The 23,153-nt window shown below is 30.1% G+C and overlaps 1 protein-coding gene across 3 annotated transcripts in view; it reads right to left on the reverse strand.

Annotated features, from left to right (window-relative positions):
- Positions 1-3,642: 3,642 nt before the first annotated feature.
- LOC118185931 (uncharacterized) overlaps positions 3,643-23,153 on the reverse strand; it is a 59,570-nt gene continuing 40,059 nt past the window's right edge. For 2 of the 3 annotated variants that reach the window (XM_085806742.1, XM_035355901.2), the window contains exons 6-7: positions 18,261-18,514; positions 3,643-13,425 (exon numbers count right to left, since the gene is read on the reverse strand). In XM_085806742.1, coding sequence (XP_085662868.1) covers positions 12,585-13,425; positions 18,261-18,514 — 1,095 coding nt within the window. In that variant the 3' untranslated portion in view covers positions 3,643-12,584. The remainder of the gene's footprint in view (positions 13,426-18,260; positions 18,515-23,153) is intronic. The other variant, XM_035355902.2, reaches the window with a different exon arrangement.

A 23,153-nucleotide genomic window follows, 5' to 3' on the forward strand; every position in this document is an offset into this window, starting at 1 on the left:
ACTGTAAATTATCATCCGAACTTGTGAAGCACTACGATGGCTTGCACATATTTTATTTACTCAAGATTTTTTACTTTTTTTATTTGCTTTCTAAATTAGAAATGTAAATATTCGGCAAAGCCAAATTTAGTTTTTATTCACGAATATTAACATCATTTTGATAGAAATTTCACACACACAAATCGTATTTTATTCTAGAGTGTCAAGATGTAAGAACATCTTTTTACATGACTACTCATGTGTATTCTCACTTCTGTGCGTTGGTGCTTTAGTTAAATTATAGTTTAGTTTAATTATATTTTGAAAACATAGCACATGTTAATGTTACGAATTTCAATATACTGGTAAAAGCTCTCAGTAGCTATAAGGCCAGGAGTAAATTACGGTACACGATACATACGTAATAGTTATTTAATGATAAACATTTGCACTTTAAATTGCTAAAGTATGCTTCATTTTCATAGGTTGATAATATTTCCCGTCTTATGATAAATATCGATAGTCTGGAAATCTTTAAAAAAAAATTCACGAAAATTACCAACTTTCACCAGATAAATAAAATTTATTTTTTCATCTGTAAAAAATCGCGTAGGTGGTTGCGTTAACACGTAAGTAAGAAGAAATGCCTAACACAGCGCAGGCCTAGTGGTTACAGATCTAGAACAAACCTTCCTTAAACGCAAAACCAAGAATTTTGTCTGGTATCAAGCAGTGTCCGCCGAATGAGAGTAAACTGCTCTTCTGTCAGCTCAGGGGGCTCCAGGGAATTACTCGAATGAAATTACAATCAGAGATTCGACTGCAGTTCGTCTAGTTTCATTTACACACACATATACGATTCGAGAACATTTTGCTAACGCCCATTTGGGTTAAAACTATTAGTTGTTCATTCACGTTAATATTATTATATTTGTATGTTCATCAACACGCCAGAATTTTCTCTCAGTGGAGGGGTGGGAAGAAACCCCATCATAGATATTCTTAAGAATTTCACTCATTTCTGCGTATTATATGATAATTAATAGTTATAAATGTGAGTGGCAAACTATCGAATTTCAACTAATTAAATGTGAATGATTTTAAAAACAGTATCTGATATGAAAATTTACAACATTCACTAGCACAAAAGAATGTTAAGGCATATTTGTAAAATTTGTTCGAAATAAAAAGACTAAATATATAACAAATATTCGAAAAAATCTGAAAGCTCTCAGATCTTTTTTTTTTTTTTTTTTTTAACGTTTCGTATACTACCTTTATTTGTTAAATGTCACTTTCTTCGCACTTTAACCATAAAATTCAGTTCAACAGCAATATCAAGGAATAGTTTTAAAAAGAAGCATATCTTTAGAATTTCCGATACACAGTCTCACGCTCTGGAGATAATTCCCCCTCCCCCCCCCCCCGTACAGTGTTGCCATTGCTCGCTTTTAAATCGTTGAGTTTTTTAATTAAAAAATTCGTTAAAATTTTACAAAATATGAAATAGGTAATAAAATAATTTCTAAATTCGAAATTTGGGCTTCCAGATGCCCATATTCGGGTGGAAACGTACGTTATTCAAAATTTGATGGCTCATTTATGCAAGTTCTTCATTATTTAATTTCTTTAAATATAATACAGGCCTCTAATAGTTGGTGGCAATTTGAAAAGTGAACCGACATTTCAACGCATAATGCTAAAATGAAATTAGTAGTCCTTCTGGGCAAATTGTCCCTTTGGACTAAAAAATCTACGAAAATTGGAAAAAAAAAAAAAAAAAAAAAAAAAAATTATAAAAACTCAAAAAACATTTCTCTTTTCTAGATGATTCTTTGTTTCATTTTTAGCTTAAAAAGGACATTAGTCCACTGTTGGTCACCAAAGGGAATTTTGTGTTGAATCACTTTTCAAATTGTTGCTACCAAATTATCACCCTTTTTTATGTTTAAAGAAATTAAATGAAGAATCTGTAAGAATATACATTAATTTTTCTGGCTTGGTAAAAAAATGACGGTACCTCTTACCATTGTTTTTTTCCCAATCAATAACCATCAAATTTTGAAGAACACAGTTCTCCACCAGAGCATGCACACCTGGAAGCACGAATTTTGGATTTTTTTTATTATCTATTTCATATTTTGTAAAAATTTAACGAATTTTTCATTAAAAAGCTTAACGATTTCAAAGCAAGCAGTAGCAACACTTTTATATCCAGCGAGCGAGACTGTCTATTGGAAATTCTAAAGATGTGCTGTTTTTTAAAAATTTTGTGATTTTGCTGTTGAATTTTATGTCATCATGAACATGATACTTAATAAATAAAGTTAACACTACTGAACCGTATACTGCACAAGTGCAAAGAAAATGCTGCTTAACAATAAAGCTAAAAAGACAAAAAGAAATGGATTATCAGGAGTGACTGCAATAAGAGATTGGTAGACTGCGAGTTCAGCCAAAGTGTAAAATACTTTAACAAACCCTTCTATGTGAGCACTAAAATCTGAAATCTTTCAGGTTTTTTTCTTCTTATATGGAGGTAGATAATATAGTTATAAGCACTTTGAAATTTATAATACTTGATTTCTAGAATATTCTAAAAAAATTCCAATATATTTTTACAAACACTTTGGGAATATAAGTAAATAAATCCCATTTACTACTTTCATTTGAGCAGAGAAATAGAACTGACATTCCAGCTAGCTATTATTTATTAATTGGAAATGCATTATCTTTCTTCATGGTAATTACATACCTCATGCTGTTTTACAGACTCCAGAAAAATGATTAAAACTTTGAGAAGTATTAACTCACCTAGACTATACTTTTGATCTTTCCCTAAAGATTACGATCACACTTTCCATCTTCGTCAGGTGAAAATGTGTTCACCACTCTTTTTACTCCCAAATCTCTGAAGAGATGCGTTTGGTAGAAGGCCCGTGTTGCCAAGTCTCCGATTTCTTTTTTAAGCAAAAAGAGATCGTCGTGTATTCGAGAAGAAAGCACAAAAAATATTAGATAGATTTGGAAAAGAATGTGTTTAAATTTTTTTAATGCATCATATATTCCTTATTTAATAATTAGTGTGTGTGATTATTGCAAAGCCTCGAGGGCTATTTGCCTAAGGGGAGGGATGCCTTTGTGGAGGACTTTCTAAGAGAAACTGGCTCGTATACACGTTAAACATGGGGAAAACCACGAAAACGCCCATGTAGCCAGCCCGTTCGCGGGATTCGAACCTCGGACCGAACTACCAGTGTTCAGCGACTATTTAATAATTAAAATTTGTAATTTGGTTTTTTTCATATGTTGATAATGTCTCCAACTTATGATAGATAATAATAGTTTGGGAATCTTGTTTAAAAAAAGTCACAAAAACCTATAACTTGCACCTCATAAGTAACTTCCAGTTTTTAATTGTAAAAAATTGCCAAAGTATTTGTGTTAACATACAAGTACCAATAAAAATGTATTACTGGAAATGCAATAGAGTATACAAAATTTTATAATAAAATTTTTAAAAATACTTTCTATATTATATTTTGTCAGTTGCTCGCACATAATTTTACATAATACATACATAATTTTTCATTAAGATTTATTTTTTGGCTGGGGCAATAATTTTGTGTTCGAAGAGAATACAAAAGCAAGTATAACAACAACTTTATATTTTTATCGCATTTTATTAAACAACTCAATTGTTGCATATATCTGAGTAAAGGCACTTGAGGTTACAAAAGGCACTACCGATATTTTCACAAGGAAATTCCAAACTACACAGAAAACAAATGTAATACATTATAAAAATGTTTTCCCTTTCAAATACATTTTTAAATAGAGGTAAAGACATACTTCATTGCCTATATATTTACAGTTTACAAAAATATTTAAAACTGCAACTAAGCATACATTGCTGCAATTCTAAATAATATCTTGAGTGATTTTCTGGTATGTATTTTACAAGTAAATCAAAATTCATATTTTTATGTAAAATTATTTCATATTAAAATTTTCTCAGCAAAAGATAAGAATTACTTCATTCCATTAATACATAATTAAAAAAACCATTTTATTTTGAAGCACAAATTATATTATCAAATGCAGATGCTGATAAAAAGCAGCTGCATGTATATTCAAATATTACACTAGAAATTTCAATACATTTGAGAAAAAAGAAGGGGGGGGTGAAGAATTCACACATCTAAAAATTTACTAATGCAAACAGAAATAAAATAGACATATTAATCTCATAAAAGTCAGGTGATATTCCCCCTTTCTTTCACAAGTTAGCTTGGTATCAGATTTAAAACAAAAACAACATCCAGGAAATATAAAAGTTCTAAGTGTCAGGAAAAAAGCTTAACCACTACAAACACAGAAAATTAATGAATATATAAATTGGAATTATGTAACTACTCTGCAGTGTTAAGAGTCCCCTTAAAAATGTCCTTCCTGATTACCTAACCACAACTAAAAGATTGATTAAAAACTATCCTCAGGGGGTGAAAAATTTAAATCAACAGTTTCAAAGCTCAACAAAAAGACATAGTTATAAGTTATAAACAGTATACAATTTTTATATCAGAAATATGTAGCACAGTAATGAAATTTTAAATGAGAATATAAAATAGCACAAAAAATAATCACGAGAATGAAATACACTTAAATAAAAAATGCACTTTTTTGATGGTAAAATTTACCTTTATTACATATGGTCAAATGATGCTCCGAAAATAGTTAATGTTTTATAAAAGTTGACATTAACTAGAAAAGTATTTTGCTTTTAAAAAATATGGTAGATACAATATTTATTTATATAGCTCCTGACTAAGAGGGACTTGGACAGGCTTGCATTTGAAATCGATAGTTTCCATTAAATCTACACCAAACACAAAGTTGTTCTTTTGTCTAATTTTAAGATTTATTTCTTTATTTATAATTACATACCCTACAAATTTTAACAAATGCATTTATGGATTGTATTACTGGATAACCAAATCTCAATAAGCTGATAAATTATTTTTACAATCATAATTAGAATATTAATATTTTCTTCATGCTCAAATTTAGTTTTTAATCTTGTAACATGCACAAAAATGCATATATTCATAATTGTTTTAAGAACAATTTCATAATGTTAAAAGCTTATACCTTCTGTCAAAATCAACTTCATTTAAAATGTACTCCTACTAAATTGTACCTATACTATACAATTTACTTCTATTAAATATTATATACTCCTATTAAATCATTTTAAATATACTACTTTCTGATGCAATAAAGGTAAATTTTGGACATCCATTGTTATCTCATAATAAATGCATCAAAATTTTTAAGAAACTCCTGAGTGCTTTATTGAAGGATGAACTTGAAAACTGCAGTTAAAACACCATTTACATACAATCTCAAAATGCAATTAAAAGATAAAAACAAGATATTTGTTCTCTAAAAGCAGTAATTTATGTTAAAATATTTTTTTCAGCCCACCAGTCAGTACAAAACTTTAACAAAAGTTCACTATTCAAATATATTATTTTTAATTAAGAAAATTAATAACTTGATTATAAATTAGCACCAGTAATTCGAATAGAATTTTGCCTCCGTCTCTTTATGGAAGGCTATAGAATTCAGAAAACTTTCTTCTTGGTCATCAAGAAGTTGTCACTCCAATAGAAATGAATGATAATTTTTAAAATTCTGAATTCAATTCATCACATAAAAGATAGTAAAAAAAGAATATATTTATTGAAACTTAAAATGTCGGATCATTAATAAAAGGAAAAGAAGTTAAAAACTGGAAATTCAAAATTATGTCAAATTAAGCTTTAAATTGATGGATGTTATATAGAAAATCTCTATGCAGTTTAAAGGACCTGTACCTCAAAATGCATAGTTTCCCTATAAAATTAATATCAAAATAAAACTGAAATTTATCTGATTTTAATCACATTGAATACATTACTTTCTTTTAAAATAATTAATATAAACTTCATGAAACATAAATGCAGTGTGTATTCTCATGTTCACTCTGATAATAACACATAAATCATATACTTCACATGTGAATAATAAAAATCGATAAAACAAGCAACAAGAAAGCACATTATAAAATGTTTTCTACTACAAAAAATAGCTAAATTAGAAAATAATACATCACACACTTTTTTTTACACATACTTGGATACAAGCAGATATATGAAAAAACAATTCAGCTTTTTCAAATAACAAAACTCTTTCATTTTTATAACAAAACCATGAAAAATTGCAAGTAAATTTCATGGACGAAATTTTGTGAAAATCCACAAAATTATAGCAATACACACATGGAAATTTCAAAGAAATATACAATTTCCTACAAGCTAAAAATAGTTAACTTGATGTATAAAAGAGATACAAATTCATAACTGCTATTAAAAATGTTACTTCTCGCACAGAAAAAGTTTTTTTTTATATTTTTCTCTATAAGTCAGTTATAAATTTTAATAATCTAAGCTTTTGCCTACATTAAAAATTTTAGAATTGCTTTTCAACAAAATGTTCTAAATGAGAGAATGGAAATAGCACTTCTTTACTAAAAATGGAAATAATACTATCCCAATTTAAATGATTTAGAAATGTCAGTGACAGCAAATAAGCAATAAAACAAATTATTTCTAACAAATGCTGAATAAAAATGCGTTTATACACATGCATACATATGAGCAAGTAAAATTAGAAACTATTTTTTAAGGATAATAAAAACTGCTATTTCATTTAAAGTTAAGAAAAAGAATAATAAGGAAATAGAATAAAATTTATAATAATGTTGCAGAAAATAATGGATTTAACAAAAGGGGGCATTCTAACAAAAATAACTTAATAATCAAATTAAATAAATTTTCGTCTTTCACAATTAGAGCAAAAAAAAAAAAAAAAAAAAAAAAAGTAGTAAATAATTAATGGCAGGGGTGGGTAAACTTCACCATTAGAGCTCACCAGTAGCTCAATAGTAAAGTTGCTAAACACCGATAGTTTGATCTGGGTTCAAATGCGAGTGACTGGGTTGGCTGTGTCAGTATTTTGCATATGGGCTAATTTCCCTTCGATAGTCCACCATGAAAACATATTAAGGCACGCAACCTCTTAAGGCATAACACAGACAGCCCGAGTTTTTTTGCCTTAATCGTTAAACTTAACATTCTCTACCAGTAAAGAGAAAAGTTCTTGAAACATCTGCAAAAAAAAAAAAGAGGAAAGAACGACAAAGAATGGAAACTATAGGCTACAATGTACAAGTTGCTGATACAAAATAAAAGCTCCTATCATCATTCACATAATTATTAATATGCCTCCAGGTTAAATTGATTAATTAGCTTCAGAACAAATATGCAGCACAAAAAATGAATGCCTTTCTGTGAAACCAAACTATTTCTTGAAAAATTATTCTCTTTTGAAGACTTGAAAATATATTGGCTGAAACATTAGTACATATAATATTAATTAAGCTGAAAATAAATATATGTGTACAGAAGAGACCTTCTTCATCCACATGTAAAAGACCCATTTAGGATTTTAAGCATAAAATAACCCTAGCCAGACTTCCTCCAGGATGCTTAAAAAGATACTTTAAATTTTTTCAGCTTTGACCGGCACTGGGTTTCACTAAGAATGCCCAAATTTACCAAAACTGAAATGAGAAGGAGGTATTTTCATGATTTTAATGCCAAAATGTCTCTGGTACTTTATATCTGCATTTATGATTTTTAATATATTGCCTTTATTTCTTGCACATATTTCAAGATGCATCTATATATAATTTCTTAAAGACATAAAAAAATATTCTAGGCATACTGTCTACATAATATATATATACTATCTTGCTGGTTAAAGAGTTAATATTTTCTAATATTTATTATTATACAATTCATACTCAACAATCTGATAACACTATGGATGATTACAATAATTTCAGATGTATATTAAATTCACCAAAAATAGCATAAAATGTTCATAAAAGGCTTTGATAGATATAACTAGCAATTGTTAATTTTAAAGCACAATAGCTTCACTCTGTATTAGTTTAAATTTTAAAAAAAATCAATGTCACTTTTTTGATAACAGTTACTTTATCAGCACAACCAAGAATGAAACTGAATGGATGAGCAAATCGTAACAATTTTAAGCATTATTTAAAATTACAATTCAAATATGACTCGAGAATTAGCAAAGTGCAAATAAACTTTAACATTCTACAACATAATCTGAAGTTATTTACAAAGTGGGTTCTGGATTAGTCTGCTTTGAAAATGCAGAGATATGAAAATACTAATCAACTGATCTTTCAGGAAAAGTAACTAACATAATTTTATAAAAAAGTTTAAAATTACATATTGGATAAACTTAGTTATGAGTGAGTTACATTTTTTCAATATTATTTTGAACAGCTAAATATAAAGCAACACATTTCTATTACTTCTAACAATTTTGTTATTAGAATACATTAATTTCATTCCATCTTAAGACATATTTTTCACAGCAAGCATATAAAATATTTTGCTCCAATTACAAACACAGAACTATGGATCCTTTTTTTACCCTACACAATGTAAAAAATTGCATATCATTAACTTCATGTTTAAAACTGAAGAACAAAATGCCAGGTTTATTCTTTTTTTAAGGCCTAATGGCACAGCAATAGATATTATTATTTATGTAATGAAAATTACAATAAAACATAAATCTAAAGAGATAAAAATATTAAAACAAGAATAAAATATTTCATTTTAAACAAAAAGAAACATGTATACGTTCATGAGGTAATATCAGGCTCCCAGCTCAGATTTTGATTAGTTTTGTAGTTTTCTTTTTAGGGTATTCTAAATATATATATATATAATACCCTTGATAAATCCTCTATAAAAATACACACCAAGGCAGATATTTATTTTGGAATAAATCTAATACTTAATTCACTTAAATATTATGAAAACATTCTAAATAATTCCAACTATAAATTTTATTTAAAATTTTCATACAAAAATAGATTACTTCTTTTGCTTATGTGTCTGTGTGTGTGTATATATATATATATATAGTCTTGACAAAAACTTAACAACTGGTATGCCTTCATATCTATATCTATGAAGAAAATGTTAAGAAATCTTCAGTTTAACTTTATTTTAATTATACTATTAAAATAACCCCTCACAGTATTTCAATTAACAGGTCATAAAAAGTTCCCAATATTCATGACTTACATGGAAAATGCATTATACAGTATTATACATGATTTCAAGTTACTGAAGAAGAAACTAGATTATACTACTAATCAAACATAAAGGAAGGCACCGATTGCAGATATACTGTAATCTTAAACTAAATTTTTGAGCAACTGCGTAGATGTGTTTTCTGCATATATACATGTAATAAAAAATAAGCATTATAAAAAGTCAAATTTGCAAAATGAAACAGATTAACCAATCAGAATAAAACTAAACCAATTTTACCAAACCTTAGAAGTATATACTTTGCCTTCCAAGTTTACATCATCATCAAAATTTTTCATTACAGATACATATATGTAATAATTTAGAAACTGTTGACATGGAGATGCAAGTAGTAGTAGTTGCATTAAAGATGTTAGCAGTCTTGTCGATTTCACACATTTTATTTTATACTTAAGAAACACATTCATAACTTGAATCACACAGTGCAATGGGTGAAATCTGCACCAATTTTGATCCCATTTCTGCCTTTGCTACATTAATTTTGATGCAGTAAAAACTGTACAGCAGTGGAAAGCAAACAGGCTGCTAGAAAGGAAGTAAGACATGATGAAATTCCTGTTCAGAATTGAAGGATAATTAACACATCTGGGAACTAAAGATAAGTCTTGCAAATCATACTAGATAAGATAGCAAGTTATTTGCTACATCTTAAATAGACAAAAGTACTGAAGAAGATTTAAAATAACCAAAGAACCCTTTTATTTTAGTTGAAAATTGAACATAAGGCATGACTTGTGCTATAGATATAAACCACAACTTCTGGCCACATAAATTAATCAATAACAGATAATTAAATTTAAAGTAATGTAGTCTAAGATTACACTTTCAACAGAATAAGAAATAAGCTACCTTGGTCATTTTACTGGTGCACAAGTTTAAAGCATCTCTTGGTAAGAATCCCAAAGTCAGAATTTCACTTTTAAACAGAATAGACAAAAAACTAACAGCACACACAAGTGTCAGACACAAGTGCTCGAATACGGTTAAAGATAATTTGCATTCTGGTGGGGAATATGGAAAGAAGAAATAAAGATCAAAATCATAATAACTGGTCAGTTAACATAAACCACGTTACACAGCGATTTAGTTCGGGTTTAGCTTTATTTTGATTTCTAAAATAATTATTGACTGACAAAATTGTAAATTTCTAAAATAATTATTGACTGACACCTTACACAATGCCTGCAACATTAGTGCAAAAATCATATGACATGGATAAATTTTGAAATGACACAATTTAGAATGCTTTATAATATACAGCTATTATTTTTGACTGGAAAAGGGAAATAGCTAAATTAAAATAGAGAGTTAAAGGGCTATTATAATTAAAGCTAAAATTTTTCACAAATATAATTTTAAAACAGGCATAATTTTATACATGTCAATAGGTATGCATTAAAATTCTCTTTTTAATATAATCTATCTCTTATAACTTCTGTTGATTTTATGTATGCAGCATTTCTGTACAATAGTTCCTGTATAACTAAATCCAGCATTTTTTGTATAATAGTTCCTACATAACTAATTAAAATTCCTTTTAAATTAACTTCAACATGTCTTTCTTTCATTATTGGACACTATATTTGTATAAGATTTAAAGGAACAATGCTTTCAAGTACACTAGAGATTTCGGGTGATAATTTCATTTTACATATTTTGAATTTGCTGTAACTGCTGCTCAACTTTATTAAGTTTATTGCTTTTACTAAATGATACATAAAACCTGGCAGTCTAAGTGGAAATTTCCAGAAACACAGTAACTAGTTGATGAATACATACTCTTTTCCATGAGAACATATGTTCCTCAGTACCATTTTGCTCATGGACTTTACTTTTATTCTATTTCGCTGACATCTTCCTTTTAATTTACCTGTGCCATGCAGTCTTTATAGCAATACCTGATTTATTTTATGGTGGGACATAAAATACAAAAATATGATTATTTGTTTAATCATACAATTTATTTGTATTTTCCCCTTTAATTTTGGTTTTTCTATTTATTGTTCACCTGCACAATTAGACAATTTTGATTTTTTATGTTTCAAAAGGAAGGGTATATAATTCTATTTTTAGTAGAAATGCTTCCTGTTATTTATCCATTTTTTGGCAATATCAACTTTTATATGGATTTAAAAAAGATATTACTTAAAGCTATTTTCATAATAAGCTAATTAAGTCAACCTATATCATAGCTGCCAACCTTGAAATCTTAAAAAAAAAAAAAAAAAAAAAAAAAAAAAAAGATGATTTCTGTGTGAGAAAACTGGGAGGTTTTTATGCTGCATGGTGGCACCATTTCAAAGGAACTCGAAACTGACTTTAACTTACTTTATAATGCATTGTTAAGGATGATGAACTATTTGTAATTCAATTCTCAAGTAAATATATCAGCATTTAATTGGATATGCTTAATTTTATGTTTTTTAGCTAATTTTATAATTTTCTTACACTTTCATACTGAAATCCAGAGTAGTGAAAGAAAGCTTTTACTTATCTTAGAAGAAAGCTTAGTACTTTTAAATATGACAAAAATAAAATAAATTATTTACATATATAATAGTTAAGGATAAACTCGGCAATGTACCATGTACTGAAATACAAATTATTATTATATTAATTCATTAAACATATGCTTTGATCGTCACATAAAAATCTATAAATGTCTACAATAGATAGCAACTCAGATCAAATGAAATTTAATGAAATGTAATAAAAAATATAATTTAGATGAAATAAAATTTAATAAGAAAAATTATTCTAAAAATCATTAGAATCAAGGAAATGAAATTTTCTCAATTTAAGTTTCATTAATTCACTAAATTTCATTTACTGCTGGGAATACTTGGTAGAAATTAAAAACTGGGAGATTTGATGAAAAACCAGAATTCACAGCTATGATATATATATATATATATACAGAAATATACTTATTTAATAGTCTGCTGATTCTTCATGAATGAGTTTTTAAGATACAGCAAATAGTTTTCATTACTTATTAAATTTATAAAAAATGCATCAATTTAAAAGAACTCAAGATCACTGAATAAGTTGGCACATATGAAAATAAAATATTTCATATAAAGACAGACATGTAAAATTCAATTTCCTACAGTTAAACTAAATACACAGCTAAACATGCTTCACGATACAAATATTAAACTGAACAATGTATGAACTGGCTATAAGAAATTTTGTGCTTTTTTAATATGCCAATACATAATTCAATCTGAAAGTCGAATATATTGTGCATTTGATGATTATATAAAGAAGAGTTTACATATTGCAAAAATAATGTGCACATATAACAGGACACTTGTCTCCAAGTAGACTAAAAGAGAATTATGTTTTTGCCAATCTAAGAACATGAAGAATAACTTCATCCACTGTCTGATTATTTAATAATGTCTTCACAGCATTGTCATCAATAACAACAGTGAAAAGGAGCTTCGCATTCTCTCTCAATCTATCCATGTAAGTATAATTGTCACGGCTGACAGGGCTATGCCCACATCTTTGTATAACTAATTCCAAAACTTCATCAACAGGCTTATTAGGCCAACCAAAGCCAATAAGAGTTGGCTCATCAATCAACAAATACAATAACTCGCGGATATTGTCGGTAAGATCTTTTTCGCTCAATACTCTTGAGTTCACAATACTGGCATCTTTCTCATCTTTTTCATCAAACAGAATCTTATCAAAAACATCTCTATGACGTTTCCTCATGTGACGCAAGAGGCAGTCTTTACGAATAAATGCACGTCCACACTCATGACAGGAGCGAGGTTCTTCTTTCGTGTGCGTTAAAAGATGCAGCTTGAGAGATGGTTTAACAGAAAAACGCCGATCGCAAGTGGGACATTTATACGGCTTCTCACCAGTATGTAACACTGAATGACGCATAAGATCTTCTTTACGTGTAAATGGTTTACTGCAGTGATCACATACAAACGGCTTGAGCTTTATGTGGACATACAACTGATGCATCTGCAACCGAGCTTTGCGGTTAAAAACTTTTCCACAATCATCACATTTGAATCCATTTTCTCCAGTATGATAAAACATATGAGCATTTAACCCTCCAATTTGGATGAATTTTTTTCCACAATAGGTACAGGCATGTGGTCTAATTCCAGTATGTGTTCTCAAATGACGACTTAAAGTGCCTTTCAGTGTAAAACTAGATTTAAAAAAAAAAAAAAAAAAAAAAAAAAAAAAAAAAAAAATTAATAATTAATAGGAAAATATACAAACAATATTACTACAAAACAAGATCATTGATGGTGGGTATCAGCTAATACAAAAGTACCAAATACTGGGCCATCTGGAAAATTCTGCAGTTTTTAATGGTAAGTACAAATGAAGCAGTATAAAAACATGAGAAAATTGCCAGGTGGAAAATTCTTTTCTTAAAAAAGGTCATTACATTTATTCGTAGAAAAGTTATCGAGGTGCTGCTTGACAGTTTTCAAAGAAGTGAACTCCAGGTCTTTCTGAAAATTCTGAAGTGACCCAGAGAGATGAAAATCACAGTTACAGTGAATATGGGAGAAGACAGATATCATCACAGCCCTACTCAATAAGTCTTTGACTTTCATCCAACGTGCAGCCAAGCATTGCCATGATGGAAGACAACACCTGAACAATTGGATGGTTCTCTAGGCTCTTTGTTATAATTTTTGCTTTTACAACCGCCATTTGAAAAAAGTATTTTTCCAGATTTATTGTTTGATATGGTGGCAACAATTCAGGGTATTCAGTTTCTTTGTAGTCCCACCATATGCAAAGCATTATGTGTTTGGGTTACAGCCATCCTCTTAATATGTACTAAAGGCAGTTCCTTTGGCTTACACAATGACTTTTACTTGGAGCATTATTGTATAGTATCCATTTCTCATCTCAAGCAATGAGTGGTATAAAAAAATGAGCTTCTTTATTTCTTTTCAGCACAGAATCATATGCCAAAGCTTGAGCAAATACACTCATGGACAAAAAAATTAGTGCACCAAGAAATAATTGCGGGATCGTAAAGAAACTTGCAGTGAAGGTACATGTCAGGGAGATATGCAAATGATTAGAAATGCAGCGTGATTGCGCATTAAGTATAGCCGGTAGAGGGAGTTGAACGTTGTACTCTGTGGAGTATAAAACAGGTAACCAAAGCTTGTTTGAGTGTGCTGAATCATTTACAAAGGAAGAGCTGAGGTAGACATGCCATTACGCCGTGTTTGAAGACAATATGAGCAGTTGTCGCAGTTTGAGAGGGGGAGAATCGTAGGGATGATGGAAGCTGGGTGGTCAGCTAGGCGAGTAGCTCGTCAATTAGGTCGCTCTGATTGTGTTGTGAGGAGGTGTTGGGACCAGTGGAGCCGAGAGATGTCATGTACACGAAGACCAGGCTCAGGACGACGTCGACAGACCAGTCGTCGAGAAGACCGTTACATAGTAAGAAATGCACGCATACAGCCAACTTCTTCATCGGCCGCCATCCAGGCACAGGTAGCACCTTCACTAGGAGCTCCTGTGTCTTCTCGAAACATACGAAGGCGCCTGGCTGAAGGACAGTTGGTATCATGACGCCAATTATGTGTGCTGCCCACCCATTGATGCCTACGTTTGGAGTGGTGTCGATCACGAGGAAATTAGACTGCAGTGGAATGGAACCAGGTCGTCTTTAGCGACGAATCCAGATTCAATCTCGGCAGTGATGACAATCGCGTTCGTATGTGGAGAGCCCGTGGTGAACGCCTCAATCCTGCCTTTGCTGTACAGGGACACATCGCTCCTACAGCTGGTGTGATGGTATGGGGTGCCACTGGCTACAATACACGGTCACCCCTAGTATTATTCCGTGGCACCATGACAGCCCAGCGGTATTTTTAACAAAACAATGCTCGGCCTCATACGCCAAGGGTGTCACAAGACTGTCTCCGCACTGTTACTATCCTTCCTTGGCCTGCCCGATCCCCAAATTTGTCTCTAATCGAGCATATCTGGGATCATTTGGGACGACAAGTTGGGCATTGCACGAGTTTGAACGAACTAGAGGCAACGTTACAGCAAATATGGAACAAAATGTCTTAAGACATCATACAGAACTTATATGACTCAATGCCCAATCGTATTGCAACGTGCATTCGTGCTAGAAAGGGTCCAACGGAGTATTAACTCCTCCATTCTTTTGCCTTTTTCGCTGAAATAAATTATCCCTTTTCTTTGATTTTCTTATAATTTACTTATATCAAAGTAGTCATTACGTATGTAAAATTTCATTTAATTTTGATGACTCCTTCTTGGTGCACTAAATTTTGTCCATGTGTGTATATTTTGCTTTGCTAAAGTATCATCTACCCATACACAGTTTTCTTTAAATGATCCTGTACTAATATTTTTGGAATGTTTAGTCTGCCTGATAGTTCCTGAATTGCATAAAAAAGATTTCCAGCAAGAGCTTCTTTTAAAAGGTTCTGTTTACAGAGGATGATTATCAGACTAGATATCACCTTCCAGGCTGAAATTTTCACATTTAAAACTTTCCAAATCACTTATGAATTGAGTCCTCAGAAATTACAAGTGGTCTGAAGAGTATTTTTTTTTTTTTTTTCTTTTTTAAAATAAAAGGACATTATATGACAAAAACGAACTTTCGGGTTCTTTTTTAGCACTATATTTAAACAAAAATTATGCCCCAACTTTGGTAGAAAAGATTATTTGAACATCCATTTTGATCAATATCACTCCTTATCAGCAATAAGAAAATAACTAGAAGAAAATGCACTTCAATTTGAAAAACTGCAAAACTTTCCAAATCATCTAATATTTTTAGCAATTCCCAAATTATTGTGGATAATACCTAAAAGGTTAATACCTATTCCCCAAAATAAATAAATATGGTGCAACTATATACAGCATCTTTAATAACAATGTAATACTATAAAGGAAAAGCCTCCCACAAAACTATTATTCATCAACATTCAGCCCAAAAAAGCAAATGATTTCATTTTCTGCACAAGAAATGCATTTAGTTCATCGGTGAACATACTAGTTCTAAACTGAGTTTGATTCTTCTGTACAATGCTGAAATTCTTTTCTGTTGGCACACTGCTCCGAGGGACTGTGCTAAGCAACACATTGCAAAACTCTCCAAGTTAGTACAGCCCACTTTTATCTTGCAATCCTGAAGTGTGCTATCAGTGAATTGGTAAGCTCAAAATTCAGTTTCCATTTAGTCAACATGAACTGCTATAGGTTTTTGAACAATGAAACTATGTACTGAACAGAAAAAAATTAAAACCTTCCTCTTTAAAGAAACATCCACTACCTTTACATGCTTCAGATATCCCCTCTTAATGGGTATTATCTTCAAGATATAGTCATCACAGCTGCTTTGCAAAATTGCCTTATAATGGAATAAAGTTGCCTTATTACCAGGTTGCACAAATTACCAGGTTAATATCACCTTTATGGTTTTTTCTTTTATGGAAGTCAACAATAAAAAACTGATGCATCAACAGCACCAGTTTTAAAGGTTTACAAGCCTCTTGTAAAAGAAACAAAAAGGGACATTAAAGGGAAGAAACAGAAGTCAAGTTTAAAAAGCAGGGTCTTTTACCTGGAAATGTTAAGAAACTAACTTAATGTTATGGAAAAATCAATATTTATTACAAATCAGAAAATAAATGCTTTACAGTTTCAAGCTGTTTAATTATCCTGTTAAAAATTCTAAAAGATATAATCAGCAATTACAAAAATATTTCAAAATTTTGTCAGATTTTTAATTCTACAGATAAGGTTAGCACAATTTGGTAGAATGTTTTAAGTTTAGAACTCTTCTGAAGAAAATAATATATTTGCATCAAAAGATGTTAACCCCACCACCTATGGCTAGCAGGATTTCATTAGGATTTTTGAGTTTGTCTGCTACTACAGTTCACATTAAAATCTTGAGCAAAATTTTTTTTCCATTTGATTTCAATACACATCCTCTTTTTTTCTCTATGCAGGGTAAAAATGTCTTAAAATGCATTATTTTGACATATGGCTCTACAGGCCCATTTCATTGCAGAGAATTCATGTAAAAGGTTCAATTTTTGTTCATCAAAACATTTCAATGATGGACCTTGTAAAAAGGCACTACCAAACCCTATAAAAAAGGAACCTTGGAAATAATGTGATGTGTGCTGCTCCAATGGAAACAAAACATAAAGAGATTTGTATTTGGTGTGAAGCATGTCAATCTCGATTATGTCTGCAGCCATGTTTTAAAGTTTATCACATACCAAAAAGGTGAAAAAAGGTTAAAAAATAATTTATTTATTTCTACGGTCAATATAAACAATTTGTAATATTTATAAATAGCTAAAACTTTTTGTCATTTTAAATATTTCTTTTTTTTTTTGGTATATATGACTGATTTTGCTTTTTTATAGATTTTATACCTTCTACTTTATTACAGCATTTCTGTAAAAATGTTTACAATAAATTGGTTAAAAATTCAATTCATCTAAAAATTAAAATATTGTGCATTTTTTAACTTGCATAATATACTTGCTGAAATCTCATGTGCCATATTATATATTTTGAAACTGTAAAATAAAAATATTATGAACATATTTTAACTTGAAAATTATGCCTCTGAAATCCTGTGTGTCATATTATATAAAATTTGAAACTGCAATACGAAATTAAAATTGTTATATTATTTAAAACCGTTGACAAGGATGTGAATAGCAATATATGTAGGCAGAGAAAATATGAAAGAATCGCCCTATATTTCAGAACCAGAAAAATGAAAATTAAGCTGCCTGTGAAGGGTTAAAATTTAAACCCATAACTTCCTAAAAGTGAGGGAAGCCTGTAGTCTAACTTTTATTATGACTAAAAAATACTAACTTGTTATCTTTCAGTAATTTGAATAAATTTATACAATTATAACTGTCATGCCAATAACAAATTCCAAAAATTTACACAAGTAGAAATGCAAACTTCAATATAGTCCATTTAGCATATATTTACCTGCGCCCACATTCGTTGCATGTATATGGCCTCTCTCCAGTATGAGTCATTCGATGTTTTGATAAAGCACCTGAAGAAGGAAATTTCTTAGGACAAAAATCGCATTCAAATGGCCTTTCACCAGTATGTTTGCGAATATGGATGTCAAGCAGTGATCGTCCATGAAAGGCTTTACCACAATAATTGCATTCATAAGCCTTTCTTCTATGTTCTCTTTCACCAGTGTGAGATCTTAAATGCTCACGTAAATTATCCTAAGAAATATGCACATTTTAAAGAAATTAAATCATCAGTGATAAATTTAAAGATTAATTTAAGTATTTAAAACAGAGATTTAACTTTTAAAAAATTAAAAAGCAAAACAGTAAAGAGTATATATGCCCATATGAATTTTCTAAAATACATTTGAGCATGCACTGATATTTAGTAAACAGCATTTTTTAACTATTATTCTGCTGATTTAAAGTTTTTAGCGATGATAAATGATTAATAGATAATTAATCAAAATAATTAAAAATAAAAGATATAACTTAATAAAAAATATCTTAAAGAGGATATATTACACTTTACCTGTTTTATTATCTTGAAATGTTTAATTTATGACAAACTACAAATTCATGCTTTACTTATTACACTTATATAAAAATTAAAAATTTTGTGACAACAAAAAAGATAAAATCCTATAAACCTTAACACTTTATAATAAGATTTTTCATTAATACCACAGTACAAAGTCCGAAATCCGGACGTCCAATATCCGGACTTCAAAGCCACCACCAACTTTTATTTTTATTTTACTTATTTATTTTTTGTATGCTTTACGCATGAGCATTTGATTCCCCCCTGCGCATAATAAAATATGTGGAGAGTTCCAATTCTTAATTTCATTTCGGCACTAAATAAAATACATCATTATTGAAGAAACAATCATTTTAAGACAAATTTGTATGATCAGTAATTTGGCTCTGTTGCTACGCGTCTGCTCGGCATACATCTGAAATCGAAACACTCTATATAGATACATCACTGATTTCACACCTACTAATATTTTGATGCCAACCTGGTGAATCGTTATTTATTATATTTTGCTTTCCATCCCCATATGTTTATCAACACGACAACTTGAGTCATCGTGCAACAATGCCTAAAGAATTTTTTTATGTTAGTAATTGAATAATAAAGAGTATGGTAAAGAGTATGGTATTATGTTGATATTAGCGATGTTAACAGATTTAAGTTAAATGCACTAAGAAATGCTGATGAGGAAACATTTAACAAAAATTTCTTTCCATATGCTAAAAATAGATTTTGTTAAATACACTCACAGGCCAAAAGATTACATTTAGTACTATTTGAATTACGAATAACTGAATTGTTATTCACATAAACCCAGAACCAGTGCCATGGCTCGTACAGTCACACCGGTGGCATCATTTAGGGAAGACAAAGGGAGGCGCTTAGTAGCAGAATTTAGGGCCCACAGAGACTGCATCAGGCGGTTAAGATATCTAGAGCTGGCCCTCAATCAGCCTTTAAGCATATGTGGGAATTTATTTATTCATAGACATAAGCATAAATAAATACCTAATACAATTAAAATTCAGGCTTAACTGTCTCATTGGGCGATAGAAGCAAGATAAAATTTAGCGGAACAACTTGTCGTTAGTCGCCAATCTCCCGATTACATGGCCAAATATATATAGTGAACAATAGCTAAATTTTATGATGATAGCCGCCAACTTTAAAGGATTTTGGATATCGCAAACCAAAGGTGAAGTTTTCCAATTAATGGATTTTGTAAAGAAATGTGGAGAAGTGGTAATAAATGAAGGTGATATAAAAGAAGTTTTTCATTGTGATGACAATGCTCCTCAATCATCAATCAATTAATGGATGGCAAAATCTGTAGTATGGTTCTAGTTCCAAAAAATACCCGCTACCGATAGTGAAAAAAGTAGCAGAGAGGTTACTGAAAACGATAAATTTTGATTCACAGGTTATTCGGAATTCTCGACACAGCAATTACATGACTTCAACAATGTAACTAAACAAGAAGTTATAGCTGTCTACAGAATTAAAGAGAATAAACAACTTACATTGAAAGAATTGTTTAATAAATTAAACAAATAAATATTAAACTTTTTTTTTGTAAATTTTGATACCCTTTAGATCATAAATGCTTCATTATATCATAAATGAAGATTTCATATTTTTATAATTTCTACATGCCATCTTACTAGATTTAAAGTGATGATCTAATATCAGGAAAATTTCCAAATCCGGAATCGAGGAAGTCTCGACGAGTCCGGATATCGGACTTTGCACTGTACTTGTTAAACGTCTTTGATATTAAAACATAGCACCTTCAGTTTTTCCCTTGCTAGCCTGGAGGTTAAAACACTCTTAAAAAAAAAAGTGAACCCTTTCGAGGCAATCATTTTAAAAAATGATTGGTATTGGTGTCAATATTTATAACATTATTCTCTAGGATAACTGCTACCTAACTTCAGAAGATCATTAGTATTACAGCATCCACAAAAATATTTTAATTCTATTATCAAGCTACAATATTTTATGTAGTGATCAAATTGAAGAGTTACATTTCCAGTTCATTTTTTAACAGCAAAATTACTTTTATGAGACAGCAGTAAATCATTTCTGTATTACAATGTAACTTTTCATAGTCTTCTTTCAATATTCACACAACATATTATTAAATGAACCAACATGTTCCTACACTATTTCTTTTCTCCTGTCTGTATAAGCTCATATATTACATTACTAACCTAGACATATCAGGGTTCAAGGCTGAAAGTTCTTTTCAATTTTTAGATGCTACTGCAGTTAGTCATGATCATTTCAAAGCTGACCTTTCAGTGTATTTAAATGTTTTTTTAATTATTTTATTTTAAATTTTATAAATATTATGTGCTTTATTTTTATTTTCTGTGTTCTTAGGCTAAGAACCCAGAAAATAAAAATGCATTAAATTTAGAAACATGATTAAAATTTACTCAAGTTTTTGTTCACAATCTGCCACAAAAGGGAGCTGACAGAAAAGTAGATAAGTAATACAATGCAAAGCCAAGAAATTCTTAAAGAAAACGAAGCAATAAAAGACAAACAGCTAAAAAAATTGTAATGGAAACAGGGGGTGGAGAAAGAACTTTTTAGCCATACTAAAAAATGATTTGAAGTTACTCAAGCATTAAAATTGACAATCAGTGGCATAATTCTTTGAAAAAAAGTTACAAGTTATAACACAATCACTTTAATCCTCTAAGCAGATAAGAATTTGGCTCGAAAACCCTAAACAGGCCATAAATAAATGGCCATTTTTTGACTAGAATTTTAAAATAGACCCTTCCATTTTATATCTTGACTCCTTCATTCTAATGCATGTACAACCTTGACTGAGCAGCGTCTAGGCCTAGCATGGTTTATACTTCACGCACGTGCAGACTTGAAAACCCATGATACTCAAAAATTAGGAGATTTTTTTAAGAAATCAGATTTTTCACAATGTTAAAAAGACTTTTTAAATGATAAAAATATAGTTTTTAATAATGAATTAACTTTAAATAGTTACTAATTCTTAAATGCAAGCGACACAAAAATACCTTACACATAAAAACATTTTTATTACTTGCATCTTTTAAGAAAACTTTAAAAAAAAAAAAAAAAAGAAGAAGACACTTTAATCAGTTTTTGTACAAATGTTATGAACAGTGGTGGATTTTGTTTTCATTAAGAAAGAAACTTCATAAATTTGTTCATAGCAATTGCCACGTAGGCCTGCTTTCGCTAATAAAAGATTTTCTATTGTGTCATCACTCTAAATTTAGTCCTCGTTTTCGCAATAACACTGAAAATCCTCTCACACTCTGCATTACTATGGGGAACTGTCAAGATGGCCCAACATAATTCTATACAGTTTACTATATTTTAAAATTTCATCAGCACCTTTCAGTTTTCCAATGAAACTCCACTGGGTGTCAATCCTAGCTGATTTTATAACTTCATCCAAGTTTTCCAATTGTAAATTGCAAAATTGCGACTGCAATATTTTATCAATGGCAACATCAATATTATCATCTTTCATGACTAAATGAAGTAACACAGGAAATCTGTTCAAAAAGTACCTTATATTAGAAAAAGATGCATTTGCTAGAGCAGAAACATCAACAACTTTAGCATGCAAAATCACTTCATCGTTGACTGGAAATTTATATAGTATGTAATCACATACTCAAGAGAAGTAACTTCTAACATGAAGATAAAACTTATTTTTGACTTCTTCTGAAAGCTCTTCCACTACTTTTGTAGTTGCAGCTCCTATTACCAAATCATCTTTCTTCTGATTTTCTATTTCACCATAAATCACATCATATATAGAATTACAAGACAAAACACAGACTGGCTTTACAAACTTGTCTGTGTTTGATAAAATGTCTTTAAACAGATCATAAATTATTGATTTCGAAACATGAATTAATAGAATTCTGCTTTGTAGAACTGTGTTAAGAACATCAAATGATGGCAAAACGAATTGTAAAAAAAAAGCAAAAAGCTTTGTTAAAGTCTGAAGAAAAAAACATAAATATTCGTTCTTCACAAGATAAACTTACTGTAATTGAAAAATGTTTCTTGTGTTGAGCAATTTTTTTTTTTTTTTTATTTTGAGAGAAATTTGTATCAGTTTTACGCTTATATTTTGCAGTATTATTTTGAGAACTGCCAGTTTAATTGCTGAATGGCACAAAAATTATTTTTCTCACCTATTTTTAACAATGGAAGTAGTAACTACATCTCCATTTACTTTAGGTATTTTATAACTTTCAACAGAGTGTTTTATCTTAACTCTCGAAGCATTTACTTCTTCTTTAAAAAATG

This window comes from Stegodyphus dumicola, chromosome 12 (assembly GCF_044657685.1).
Source record: "Stegodyphus dumicola isolate Sdum_Otavi_A_Nest chromosome 12, ASM4465768v1".
Taxonomy (NCBI): domain Eukaryota; kingdom Metazoa; phylum Arthropoda; class Arachnida; order Araneae; family Eresidae; genus Stegodyphus; species Stegodyphus dumicola.